The 14,796-nt window shown below is 34.7% G+C and overlaps 1 protein-coding gene across 1 annotated transcript; it reads right to left on the reverse strand.

Annotated features, from left to right (window-relative positions):
* Positions 1-2,067: 2,067 nt before the first annotated feature.
* Positions 2,068-9,354, reverse strand: Or-44 (olfactory receptor 44). The gene is made up of 9 exons (XM_073082031.1): positions 9,185-9,354; positions 8,885-9,078; positions 8,104-8,216; positions 6,911-6,986; positions 6,419-6,575; positions 6,104-6,203; positions 5,603-5,716; positions 4,581-4,736; positions 2,068-2,121 (listed from the first exon to the last, which is right to left on the reverse strand). The coding sequence occupies exons 1-9, from the start codon at positions 9,337-9,339 to the stop codon at positions 2,068-2,070; spliced, it is 1,119 nt and encodes a 372-aa protein (XP_072938132.1). The 5' UTR covers positions 9,340-9,354.
* Between the last annotated feature and the right edge of the window lie 5,442 nt (positions 9,355-14,796).

A 14,796-nucleotide genomic window follows, 5' to 3' on the forward strand; every position in this document is an offset into this window, starting at 1 on the left:
AAGTCCACCCAATGGTAATTGGTAACTGCCGCCCATGAACATCTCAAGTTGGCCACACCCTTCAAACCAAATACAACAGCGTATAAACACTGCTATTATTAGCCAGAAATAGGTGTGGCGGTGGTGCCGCCGAGGTCCCCCGTAGTAACCTGAAGTACCCTGATTTCTTATGAAATACTAAACTCCGTTGGTACTAAACCAATACCTCAAAAAGGCGTAATCCATTCCGCATCAAAGAACATCCCTGTGCAATTTCATTAGTTGCGAAGAGCTCGGCGGAACGACAAGCGTGAAGCTCTCATTCATTAGGGTAACGTCATGTGAAATCAGACTGCCGAATAGTTCTGACGTAGATGCTCCTCGAGATCAACGGAGACTTTATACCCAGACGTTTTTGTACAAAACGACGACGTAGCGAAAACACTTGTAATTAACTCATCCTCCGCTGCAAAAGTTTTAAGTTGTCGGTAAAGTTTTAAGTCGAGTTATCTTCTTTGAATTAATTTACCTAGAACAAGCCTTAGCAAGAAAAAATAGGAATAACGATTCAATTTCACCCAATTTCTTTACACTTCGGTCTCAGTGCGGATAAATCCTGTAAATCTACGAAAGTGCGCAGACAGTTGGACAGCCGTATTTTCTTTCCCGACATTTAAAGTTGAAATTGTGCAACAAAGACAAAATCTTTTGCCGAACGTAAACGACGTCTATCAGAAAACTTGTGGGTTGTACGAAACTTGGTTCAATTTCAGTGTATTGGTTGGCAACAGTTGCAGGGTTGAAACGGCACTAATAGTTTAAGGCGCGCTGTCGTTGCGGCTTGGTGGCAAATTAGTTCGCAAAGTCTTCATTCAAACATTCAAGTTGTGGTTCAACTTTACTGACTAGTCAAATGTCTCGGTTTCCAACTTATTGTAGTCAATTGATTAAAACCCATTTGCCCTATTAGTTAGAATATGCGGTCAATAAAGGTTCGATATAGGCAGATAAAACAGCTAACAAAGCGAAACTTTGTACCTACGACCTTTTGTACAAACTCTATTGGCTGACAAAATAGTCGCATACTTTCTATTGTGTTCATATTCTCATAAGAAGCCTCGACTTACTTACGACTTACATGACTGTTGACCTTTGTTAAACGTTGAACCTAAACCCATATAAATATTTATAACTATGTTTTCATAATACTTGTTAGGAATAAATGTCACAGATTTAGATATACCTTTCTTCAAAAGTAATAAAGAATGTACATTCAGTGTATATTTTATTTATAACACGAACATGATCTGCTACTTAGACTTGTCCATTTTAGTACTTTACTCTTAAATTTAAACGTGTTTATCATAAATTTAAGTTACTTTACAAATAACGTTAACATCAAGATGTTAACTATATCATAAATTGAACTTTTATTGTTTAGAAACTTTGTCAGTCAATTATTCACTCGGATCCTCAAATAACATTTAAATTGCCGTTTAGAATAGTGGCGTTATAATATGTTTCCGACTTTAAAAAGTGACCAAAGATTCAAATTATATCACTCCTTGCTGTATATGCGAATATCTTTGATAACAGTGTAGTTTACCTGATCCTCTATCACAACGTAGTCTTAAAGGAACCGCCCTATGTCGTGCTTCAGCCCAATCAATGAACGGACTTTCTCCAATGAATAGGTAGTACGCAAACCTATTACTTTACCAGCAGGATGCATTGAAACACAGGGAATTTCTATTAAAGAACCTGATGGAATTTATTGGGCGCTCGACGAGCATACATTCTGCCCATCGTATCGCCAATTTGCATAGGAATGTAATCAATTGAAGCTCCTTTTGTTAACCAAATCTCAACGATTTTTCCGCGGAACGCAACCAAAGAATATTTAATGCAAAAACCGTTTTACATTCATGAGCCGATGTCAATCTCATAACGAAAATAACTAAGCTCTTTGGCATATTTATAAGGAGTAAAATGAAGTGTATATTAAAGAACATTTATTCTACACCCTTGAATACTATTCTACAAACTACATATTATATGTAAATATAATTTCGGTGCAAATTGTGCTATTTATTTCTTCATGTTCCTCATTACTGCGAAAGCTTTGTACGACCAGTTGATAAGCTGAAAAAATACAAAATTCGGATTATAAATAAAAACGGAATATAAACCTAGATAAAATATGTATCTACTTTTATTTATTTAATAGAAACTTTATTGTAGACGATGTTGATGTTATTGAACTTTTTACTTTACAAGTAATATAAGGGTCTTCCCACACTTACAGCGATTGGCTTAACTAGGTTATGTGATCAGCATCAACCCGAAAGACATTATGCGATGTAATTATTATTATTATTATTATATAGAAATGAATTTCAGTCTGCGTATAACTATGGGTTTAAATTATTCAAACTCCAAATATTTTCGTCATTATTTTTTTTCTTTAAGTGAATGTTCGGTCAGAAACAAATAGATAATGACGTTAATAGTGGGTAAACAGCCTAATTTATTTATCCAATTAGGTACCTACAGGAAATTCAAATCAGTTTAACAAAGAAATCCTTCGCGATCTTCCCACGCCCTTAACGCAGCCTCCAGCAAAATCTAAGTCTAAACCAAGTTAATTATCTCGTTTCTATGCAAAAAATAAAGAGGCCAGCATTTCGATCGTTAATACATTTCCCACTTAACACCTTAGGATACCAGCTTTTCAAATTGGATTACAGCGTAATACAAAGATACACTCGTAGATGGCACAAGCCCAGGATCAGTGCAGCCTAAGTAATAAATTTGGCAGTACGGTTAGCTGCATTACAGCCGGCTACGTAGGTGTCTCGCATAGAAACCTCTGCCAGCATAACGGATATAACGATATTGTACTGCCTTGCGTATACGGGTATATGTATAGAACTTACGTTATGTGCTCGTATATAAAAGGATTGTATTCAAAGAACTCTTAGATAAGAATAAGAGGTAGATACCAGCACGTATTTAATACTTTCCTTTCTTTTTGATCGATTGATAGATAAGTTGATCGATTTGCTTAGCAACTTGACAACCACTGGTTTGATTTTCATATTGTTTCAATGTTAAAATATGTTACCTTACTGTGATTTATCTAAACAGCTACAAATAATTTGTAGTATTGTCATACTAATCTATTTATGAAATAAATTTGACAAATTTATGAAACCTTCATGAAAACATTTGCATAGCCAGACATAAACGCGTAAAATTCTTCGAACATTCCAAACAGAGTTTCAAGATGTTTAACACGTTGGCTGCGTAAAAAAAAACAGTAACTTTCAGCTAGTGCGACGGCAGTCCAAAAATGCATCCACTTGACTTTCTTATTGTGCGTGGCAGGCCTTTTCGACCCGACACCTCTGGGTGGTATTGAAGCCCTATTATCTTAGTCAAGGCGCATTTTACATTACAAATTTTTATACTTTTAAAATCCTCATGAATCACTTGTCTATACATTAGTCCCGCCCCTGGCTCCTCCAAATAGAAAATGAGAAATTAGCAATCGAAAATGTCTGGTCGATAAGGCCCGATACCGCACTAGAGTGTAATTTTTGAAGTGATGGGATAGTAAAAGAAAAGAAAATATCGAGTCATTAATTTTATTAAATTTATTATATATAATATGTATAATATATAAATTTATATGAAAATATCACTGTCTTAGTTATACCCAGGTTGTTAAGACAATGCAGGCGGAATCTCTGATCGTCTGAAAAGTAAGATGATGCAAACTCTTTTAATAATTACTGATAAATAAATCAAATTAAATAACACTACTGAATTTAAACTTACGTGTTTTTGTATAGTTGGAGACAGATTTCATCACATGAATTTTTGTCCCACTGGGGCTGACGTAAATATGATTTCTAGAACCAGGCGACTCATTCTTTTTGTTTTCGACAAAATTTCTTCGTCACTTTCATTGAAGCTAGCACAACACTACTGGCAGCTCAACGCGTACGCATCTGCACAGTGCGGCAACAGGTCGCGAGCGGTCATCCACCAAAACAGGCCTGCCCCCGCACTGAGATAACTTTTTTATATTTTTATGTTCTATGCGGCGGAGGTCGAAAAAGGCCTGCCGCATTATTAGATTGCTATATTTCTACATTGTTGGTCACAAATCGAAAACTATATTTGTCTTTGTCATATTCGTAAAAATACCCAAGAAACAGGTTTCGCACTAGCGAGAAAGACCTATTTTTCCTGTGCGCATATTGGTTTGGCGCCGCGTCGGGCCGATTGTGGGTGAACCGCAGTGAACGTGTTAAGATATTCTTCAAGATGTTTGAAGAACATTATAAAATGGATACGTGCATAGACCCGGGCTCGTGGAGATCTTGAGATCTTAATTGACCAATATACAATAGTTAAGCAAAGTTAGACGCAGTCGGAAATTGAATGGGTGATCATTAGGGGCTAAATTAGAGAATCGTGGTGAATTATTTTCCAGGCCTTCACCCGTATTGTATTGTATTGTAAGAACACACTTGTCCCAAGCAGTGGGAAAATCAAATCAAAATACAATTTTAACAAATTAATTTGAGCCTCACATTAGTATAAGTGTCGAGTGATAAAGTAAATATTTTCCCAGCAGTAACCCTCAAAGGGCGCTTGCACCGCTCCAAGAAAATAATTAACAACATATTTGTTTTAGGGTCCATATTCAACCAAGGTCCTTCGAAAGCTGCACGCCGTAATTCTAAGCTCTGCAATGATAAATAAATAAATAAAGATAAATAAACGCTTTCTACACTCACAGCCCCACAGGATAGGATTCCCTGTGTCGTGGGTGCCATGGACACACACAAAGACAAATACACAAACACCCAGACCCAGGAACAGATATCTAAATTCATCATTTAAATATCTGTCTGGCCGGGGATCGAACCCGGGACCCTTTGCGCGTCAGACCGGTATGGTGACCGCTCCGCCACGCGGGTCGTCAAAGATAATAATGTAATGAATAGAAAACTATTATCACTATAGTATATGTTACTGCGGTATCTAGTCGGTTGCAATGCTGGCTGGCAGGGTAGAAAGAGGCAACGTTCACAACAGTGTTCTCGAACCTACCGATCTCTCGGTATTTCTACCGTTTTGGCCCTGTCCTATCAAACTACCAAAATACATTGATTTTTCCACGATTTTAGAAGATGTATATCATACCTAATTATTTGTTATTTTTCTACCGATTTCTAATACAGAGTGGAGAATTTTAAGAAATTATTAACAAATTAAAAGATTCCTAATTGTTTAGAGCTATTTTGGGATGAAGTTAATTTACTAAATCGATAGATAGTCAAGTATAAGCGGAAAAAAAAGCTCGTCAGGATACTCTGTGAAATATAGGTATGTCAGGTCATCAAAATGTAATATTGTATTATTGTTGTGCCATATACTGATTTTGGTTACGAATATACCGATTTTAGTAGGCAACTCTACCTATTTCGTATAATTTCGTTCGAGAACTCTGATTCACAAAGATGATAGAGAACATAGAGTTGGAAAAGCTACAGCGGTGGTGTTGATAAATTGTATAAATTACTAAATGTATAAATTACTTAGCACCTACCTTCAGTATAAGTTCATTTCCAAACCAACACAGTATGAAAACCTCAATCAACATACACGTCAAGTAAATCGCCATCCAGATTATTTGCATCGGATGACTTATGGGATTCTCAATCTGCGAATATGTTTATCTAATAAGTAATAAAAATGTCTGGGATAAAACTTTATGACCAATAATATGAATTTCAATGTCCCACACTAAGTCCATCGTTCGAATGTGTTACTTTCCGAAATTACGTGAGCATAAAAATATTATCATTAGCTCCAATCATTATGATCAACCATTTTCTGGCCCTACTCCTGGGCACGGGTCTCCTTCCAGAATGAAAAGGATTAGGCCATATTCCACCGCACTTTCCAATTGCAAATTTGTAGACTTCACATACCTTTGAAACCTTTATTTCATTTTTTTATTAGCTCAAATATCAATAGTCAACATTATAGAGAAACAAGCGAACAAACCGAGAAGCGTTATTGATTAGTTTTAGGTAAAAAATCGTACCGATAAAAATTGTATTCCTATTAGGCAAAGAACCATAACGCTAAGCATAAACTGCAGCACCGAAGCCAGGCTGAAGGCATTCTCAATCAAGGACACGTAACTGAAAGTAAATTTGTTTTATTAATATTTTAGTAAAGATTTAATCCTTGGAAGCATTATAATTATAAATTAAATATAATATATATAAGTATTGCAATAAACACTGTATATTTTTTAAATTATCTATTGTCTAGAAATTATACATATACTAACAATAGAAACATACTAAAAGTACATACTTTCTAATAATTATAAATTACTAGTAAAATTGAGTACCGAATGATGACATTGTAATGAATAATGCACTTTTTGAGAACATATCGCGCATAGTAGTCCTTAGATTTATATTGTCCCATAATATCCCTTCTGCGCACCCTCTCCGCTAGCAGATCAAAGTTTCGAAGATTGTACCCTAAAATTTCTATTTGACCAACTGTAAAAAATCAAAAATAAGGAAATTAAATGCAGTAATTCACATAAATAAACACACTATTAACTTAGCGATAGATACGAGTATTATGTATAAGAAGTGTATGAAAAAAATAATTATCACTTAACTTGAAGGTATAAAAAATATTTAGTTATAATATTTTAATATCGTGTTATCAGAAGTGTTTTATATGTTTTAAGATATATCTTATAGAAGTTTTTCACTTAATTAAATAATTCAATCTATGGACACAGAACGATCTCATATTAACTGCAAGTTCTGAAGTAAAATGTATCTAAAATATCGTGAAATGACGTCATATTTTATAAGCTCCTTACTAGCCGACGCTACAAATGCCGCTAGAATGGTGTCCATCACGCCGTCTATTATGCACGTCGCTGGCTTATAATATATCTGGAAATAAATTTAAGGAGTCAGTGAAAAAATATTAATTAATAGACTGAAAAAACTGTGCTTAAAACTAAGCGTACAATAGATATATAACAACTTTAAAACAAACGATGGATATAGATTCGTTATAATATTCTGTACGTATCTACTTGTAATCAACTTAATTGAAACAAGTAATAGATATCTCACTTCAATGTGCTCAATTCGAATTATTTCATACGTTAACAACATTTTTTCTATTGTTTGTATGCTGATTGTATACATTTATTAACAGAGATGTTTTTACAAAATTGAAGACACAAGCAAGCATATGGAGTATATGCTTGCTCTATCATCTCATGTGAATCTATCTCTTATTACTGAATTAAACATCTATAGTACTTCAATACATATAACAAGTACACCGTAATGAATCAAAAACATATACGTGCGGTCCGTTTTACATTAATTCTTATTGCACGCAGCTGGTAATGACAGACATAACGTGTAGTTTGAGTACAATACAGATTAAATAAGGATTAAAAAGGATTCCATTCGAGAGAATGAAAAATGAATGAAAGCGAGTTTTAATATAAGCCTTCGGAATATTTTCTCTTCGACTTTTGTAACTCATCCCAAACCCGGCTCACAATATGTTTCAAGTGAAATTTGCGACGGGTGGTACTAGGCCCATAAATGTTAATCAAATTATTTATTTTTTATATTTTTATATTTTTTTTATAATATAGGAGTAGCAAACGAGCATGCAGTCAACCTGATGATAAGTGGCTACTGCCGCCCATGGACATCCGTAATCAACCCCAAATAGGATTAGATATTCCTACCTGAGGTCGGCCACAGATGCGCCGCTACCCCTGACGACTAAACTGGAACGAACACACCCGTCAAACGCGAACACAGCAGCGCTTAACACTACTGTTATGAGGTAGAAATAGGTGTGGCGGTAGCGCCGCCGGAGTCGAACCACAAAGGGTTCTACCACTTTCAAAAATAATTTAACAATACACCAATAGCTGACGGTTTTCACTCGAAAATTAATTTCTCGTACCATACAACAAAATATTATGTAACCTTGTTTATCGCAGCTATTTGTACCTCATCTTATATTTTCCAAACTTACGTGATGTAGATATATTATGACGTATGCTGGTGATTGATAAGCATCAAAGAATGGATATTCCACGTTTGTCGGCAGAACATCGAAGTTTTCCGTCAATGGCATTACAATTCCCACTGAAAGTATAAATTCTTACATTTTCTGTAAGGCTCCTTGGATAAAGAAAAATACAACAAAATAGTGTAATACAAAATGCGTACTGTTTTTTTTTTGTGAAAATAAGACATTATGAATACCGTTGAATACAATGATACGGGTTTTAGAATTTGTAACTTTTATTTATTTCGTAGTTTTGTAGATGTCATCAGCAACCCATTACAGTCCCACTGGAGGGCACGGGTCTCCTCTCATAATGAGAAGGATTAGGCCATAGTCCACCGCGCTGGCCAAGTGCGTATTGGTAGACTTCCCATACCTTTGAGTTTTTTTTTTTATAAATCTCTCAGGTATTCAGGTTTCCTCGCAATGTTTTCCTTCACCGTATTAGCAAGTGATAATTAATTTCTAATACACACATTACTTCGCAAAATCAGAGATGTGTGCCTGGGATTTCAACCTCAGATCCCTCGATCGAGAGGCCGAGTTTCTTAACCACTAGGCCTATCACTAGCCTATATACCTACTTGTCAATAATTTTATCACCTTGCCTATGTGTATGTCTGTTTGATTGTCTCTTTGTCTCTCTCCATGTAGTATATCAACTATATATTTACATGCAACGTAAACGTATTTCATATAAATACGGGTATCAATTTCATCCTCGCAACATGAAACTGTATCTTACCAGAAACTGCACCGACGCAAATAGTAGCGTAGTATGTCATTACAAATCGAGCCGTTTTGATACTCCTCTTCAGAATATGTCGGTGTTCCTTTTCTTCAGCCTTAAACTCTTTACAATGCAAATATGTTAGGAGGTTCAATATTTTATCCTTGTTCAACCAAAACACCGCTATTTTAAAATACGTATACATCTCACTAAGGAATAAGTACAAGCTGCAAAAAATAGGGAGGAAAGTTAATTTTTTCCTCACAATAATCCGATTATTGACGAAAATATTTTGTTGCCCCAAAAAGTATATACCCTTCTGCGATATCACCAATACTTTCTTTCCGCCTCAATAAGTAAACAACTTCTCCAATACAAGGCAGGAAACACACGAGCCATAACACAGTTGTAGTGTACAATATATGTGCCCAAAATTGTATGGAATTCGGAGGATGGTTATTGTACCACATGCCATAAAATTTAAGCCAATAAATATGAATGGAGTGGTAAAGTTTTGGATCTAAATCATCCCATGATTCTAATACTCCGTAAGGGAGATATGGTTTTAAAACCGTCAATTTTCCTTTGAAATTTTCTGATGAAAATGAGAATCTCATCGTTATATATAAAATATATCAATTGAATAGGAAAACTTTGAAGAGAAAACGCCACTTGTACGTTATCAACGTCGTATACTGTTCTATACAGAATTCGAAGGAGGACGTTAAATGGGTATTTATTCTGAAAACGGTATTGTTAAGTGTAAGTGCTTTCGTGAGGATAATATTGAAATATAATTTTATTGAAGTTTTGTGGACCTTATGGCGCATTTTACTTTGCGTGGTTCATTTAACCTCCTGGGACCCAGGAAAAAAAGTTGTTAGGAATTTGAATTAAATTTATCCTGACCAATACAATAGGTAACAGAATTACAGGAAAAAATATAACAAAAAATGTAAGTCGGAAAATATGGATTTTCTCAATGTCATATATATAACACGTGAGTTCCCAATTACAACTATTATTTGTGTCATATATATATGACATAGAACATTATTCATATATATTAATGTAAAATTTTGGTAATATGAGAAATGTATTGTAAAAAAATACTGTCTGTGTTGTGTACAATTATATCTTAATCTATAATTTTAAACAGTCACACTCAATTTAAAAAAATGATTCTCACAATCACATTCAGCAGTAAACTTAACTGTCTGTTGTCTTGTATATTTTTTCTAACATATATCACAGTCATCAAATAAACTTAAAATATGTTCCGTTATAAAGTCACAGTACACAGATTATATAAATATTTTTTTAAAGTAAAAATAATACTATTTAATAAATTTGCGGTACGTTCTTATTATGACACAATTGATAACTGAACACAAAATATGGTTACAAAAAGTATAAATTGGTGATTAAAAAAATTTTTTTTTGTTGAATTATAAGAAACAATTATGTTTTATTGAAATATATATTGCATTTAATACAATATGCTCTTGTAGTTGCTGTATTTTGGTTTTCTGCATTTATTTGGAACGTTGGAGTAATGGACTAAATTATGTACTATATGATAACGGAAACTTTCGGTTGACATGGGTTTTATTTTAGCCTTCTATTAATATGTCTTCGTCTTCGAACTGCCAATCGAACTCGAATTACTGTCAGATTCAGTGTAATGACACAGTCCAGTGTGTTTGTTGTCCAACCACCATGTGAGAACTATTTATCCTAGCTAATGATTTCGATATTCCCGTCGCTTTTTTCATTAGAAAACTCGCAAGTCTTTGCAAATCTGTTTTAGTTGAATAGTTATCGTTATATGAAAACCTCCTTTCAAAAAGTCTTCCAATTTTGTATTAGTGAAATAATGAACACAATAAAAATGTTAATCTGATATAAGTATTTCGCAAATTTTGCGGACTGCCGATTCACCCAAAGTAAATCCTTAAGGCTCTAGGATGGCCCCTTCCATTAATTATAATTGAGGACCCGATAAAAATATCAAAACCTGCACAACTTTCTACTTCAATAAACCGAATTCGAATTCTAATTCGAGAAACCAGAATACGAGTCATTGTTGCCATCATGACATTGTAATGTTACGTCTTCTAGGTCATCTTCATCAGTTAAGTCTAGCTTTGAGTCGTCTAGCATAGCGGATATTTCGTAATTGCGTAAGCTCGTAATAACAAACAAGAATAACATTAAAATATGAAGTTCGAGAAAGAAAAATGTTTATGTCATATGAGTATTACACTGGGACTCTTCCATTCACAGTAGTAATTGGGAACTCATGTGGTACCAGTATGACATAAAACTTTCATCCGATATTTCATAATTTTTAATGTAACCTACAAGCATTGCAGACTCATATTTAGTAAAAATGATTTATTATAAACGATAAAAATACATATTTTTTATAAAAACATCGATATTTGAACAAAAATCTCAAATTCACTTACTACTTGTTTCCGACCGTGACGCCATCGTTTGGTTAAAATTCACAATGCAATAAAATAGTATCATCCTATCAGCTAATCACAGTTTTAAATGGTGGACCAACATGTTATCTATTGAATAAAACTAAAAGATCTTGTAAATATTGACAGATGGTGCTGTTACATTTTTTTCTTTTCTATGTAATATATATATGACGAAAGACCCCAGGAGGTTAAATATACCTAAGGCTCGCCGTTATGTAAACAATTAGGTATGATATAAATATTCGAACAAAAAATAACTATACAGGTTATAATATACTAACGCCAACGACCATATTTATTAATGGTAATATTTCTCCGGCGGCACCACCGCCACACCTATTTCTCCGGCAGCACCACCGCCACACCTATTTCTCCGGCGGCACCACCGCCACACCTATTTCTCCGGCGGCACCACCGCCACACCTATTTCTCCGGCGGCACCACCGCCACACCTATTTTTGCTGAAGGTGGTAGAACCCTTTGTGGTTTGACTACGGCGGCACCACCGCCACACCTATTTCTGCCTAATAACAGCAGTGTTAGGCGCTGCTGTGTTCCATTTTGAAGGGTGTGATAAGGGAGACAGACTTTCCGAGGCGTTCCAGCTTAGTCCTCAGGGGGGAATATCTAATCCTATCTAGGGTTGATTACTAATGTCCATGGGCGGCAGTAGCCACTTAACATCAGGTGGACTCGTCTGCTACTCCTATATTATAAAAAAAAGATATATTTCTATTTACTAAACATTCGTCTCAATTATTTATCTTTTCAATATCATACAAAATGTTACTTCTGTACAAAAAATAATTATACCATTTAGCATTTCCAAAAGCTTTTTGATATTTTATGATTTTGATGTTATAAGTATGACTGAAGATAATCTTAAACAGGTAATAACAAAAACCAAAGTTCCAGCTAAGTTAGATTTCACCAAAGAAACACCCCTTAAAAAGAGTTAATTTAATATGTCGCTGAAAGCAATTATAATAATTACCGCAGCGATGTAATTACCCGCCACAAGAAACGTAGCGCTCTCTTAACTACAGATAATTGTATTTTCAAAGAGCCTCTTAGATATTCATAATTTTCGAGCTAAACAAAGCGATACTTTCGCAAACATTGTAAGGAGTCGACGCTAACTAGCCTATTTTCTTTGCTTTCGAGGAAGTAATATTCCGTTTATTTGTGAAATGTTTTAGTTAATTTTGTCATTATTTCTTATTTTCGTGTATATACCTTTCTTTAACTGTGACTCCGCTGGTAGTCAGAGGTGGATTACAATAGTTCTTATCATGTATGCCCCAGGAAACAGTGTTTCTTTCAAAATTATGCCCTATGCCCTTTTCTGGACCCTTGACAATGTTTTTACAAAATTCCATGAAAATCAGTTTAGTACGAGTAGTTAAGGTTGGAAAGCGTAGAATTGGACAGGAATAGGAATAGGACAGTGCAGCGTCACCATAAAACATATGTCGATCTCCATCAGGACTAACAAGCGAAAACTTTGAAAGGAATCATTAAAAAAAATACGCAGTGCCAAGGCTCCTTTTTTGAAGGTATCCTGTTCCCATGATATTGTAGGAAGACTCATCAGGACTAAATCCTTGGAATTAGTATACCCATTTCGGCATTTAATTAGTGAAGTCATTGGCGAAAAGTAGTGGTATCGCTACCAGAAAACATCGACATATTGTCTTTCCCTAAATGGAAACTAAGTAATATGAAGGGAATCATTCTTTAGTATATCTATGTTGTTTTAATAAGTTACAACAATGTAATATTGCAAGTAATGCTATCTCAATTGTAGACGTTTTCAGCTCATCAGCAGTATAATTTTCGAAAGACAAAACAGGTAAGTAATCAATCCATTGTTTCGAATTAAAATATCTACCATATTACTCCATTCTTTAGTGAAATGTTAGAGATACCTACCAGTTAGTGACTAGACTAGTCTAGATGTGTCTTAACCATTCAATCCTTCAATAAAATTGTCGCCTATTGAAGTATCGAATAAACGCAATAGGTGTTGCAATTGCATAGGTACAATACACAAAGCGTTAAGCCCACTTGCAGTTTTGGAGTCCGCTAGAATCCACTCGGGCAGACATCTCGTCCTCTTATACTATATCCACTATCAAAACATGTATGCGCTCTGCATACAGAGAATTTTCGTCACTAGATTACAAAGAACAGACAAATATAGTAGGTACTCCTGACATCTTTTAAGGACAATTTTATTTATGTGCATACAATTATACATGCAGAGGCAAATACATACCTAACTGGTGAATACCGATTTGTTTTTTGTTTGTCAACCGGTATTCTTTATTTGTTACTACTAGAATATTGTTATCAATACGAGAAATCGTATTTTTTTAATCACGATTGTTTATTATCGATAAAATGAATATAAGTAAAGAAAGGGTCTTTACCCGACTGTCAAGGAAGGGTATTTTTAGTACGTACCTTGTAAGTATTTTTGTAAATTTCTTTATTTAACTTTAAATTAGAAAAAATAAAGAAGCTCATTCCACATTTAATGTGCCGTAATTTCTCGGTCGTATAAGAAAGTGATTATATGTGTACCACCTACATCTATTCATAATATTATTACGTATACCTCCGTACGGCGAAATAACTGGTAAAAGAAACTTCAGAAGTATTGCCGTAATTAGATCTCTTATATATAAGAAGGTACATTACTCTTTTCATTTGAATAATAATAGTTTAAAAATTGCACAAGGAAACTCATTAATCGTGATTCCTGACGATCCTAATGAGGTGAATGGGATAAAATTATTAAAATCATATATTGTCATCGGTTTCTCATAAGTGTTCAAAATTTTAAATTAATCGGACCGTTCAAAGTGGGTAAAAATCGAGTTCAAATATTCCATTACATACATACATACAGGTCAAGCTTATAAAAGCGTGGTAAAAATCAGTCTATCAGATACGTCATTTACAATTTAAAGTTGAAAAACCTTATCGAAGGCATTTGAGAGCATGTGTACCCTTAGTATGAGTTTTTACGCTTTTACAAAAATGACTGTTTTTGTTTTTATTTACGTATTTCCCATACTATTCCAATCAGTTCTGATACAATCCGCTAGGGGCGCTGATTCGAAATGTATGGGCAAATACGTAAACAAATACCAAAACAATCATTTTTGTCAACACGTAAAACCTCATACTAAGGGTACTGGAATCATCACTACTAAGCCGCTACTAAACCACCTCCCTACACCAATCCGAATTTAAATACCTTAAGGGACCTCCATGCCTCCCTCAGTTACGGGAGAGATCCATTCCCAGTAAAGAGACAAAGTGATGGCAGCCATAATAAAACCATGGCCTCAATACAGGTACAAGCCAAAAATAAGGAAAAATGGAAATCAAGAGAAGCCGTAACTAACTCGACTTTATTGACTGTTA

This window comes from Epargyreus clarus, unplaced genomic scaffold (genome assembly GCF_041222505.1).
Source record: "Epargyreus clarus isolate Ecla_fem2 unplaced genomic scaffold, WU_Ecla_fem_2.2 ptg000017l, whole genome shotgun sequence".
Taxonomy (NCBI): Eukaryota; Metazoa; Arthropoda; class Insecta; order Lepidoptera; family Hesperiidae; genus Epargyreus; species Epargyreus clarus.

Bases quoted from the DNA above. Each gene is read 5' to 3' on its own strand.
- Or-44 (XM_073082031.1), bottom strand. From the start codon at position 9,339: ATGTGGTACAATAACCATCCTCCGAATTCCATACAATTTTGGGCACAT. The intron at 5,717-6,103 runs GTACGATTTTTT...ACATATTCGCAG, and splicing joins TAGGAATACAATTTTTATCG to ATTGAGAATCCCATAAGTCA. The intron at 4,737-5,602 runs GTAGGTGCTAAG...TTATCATTGCAG, and splicing joins GAAATGAACTTATACTGAAG to AGCTTAGAATTACGGCGTGC.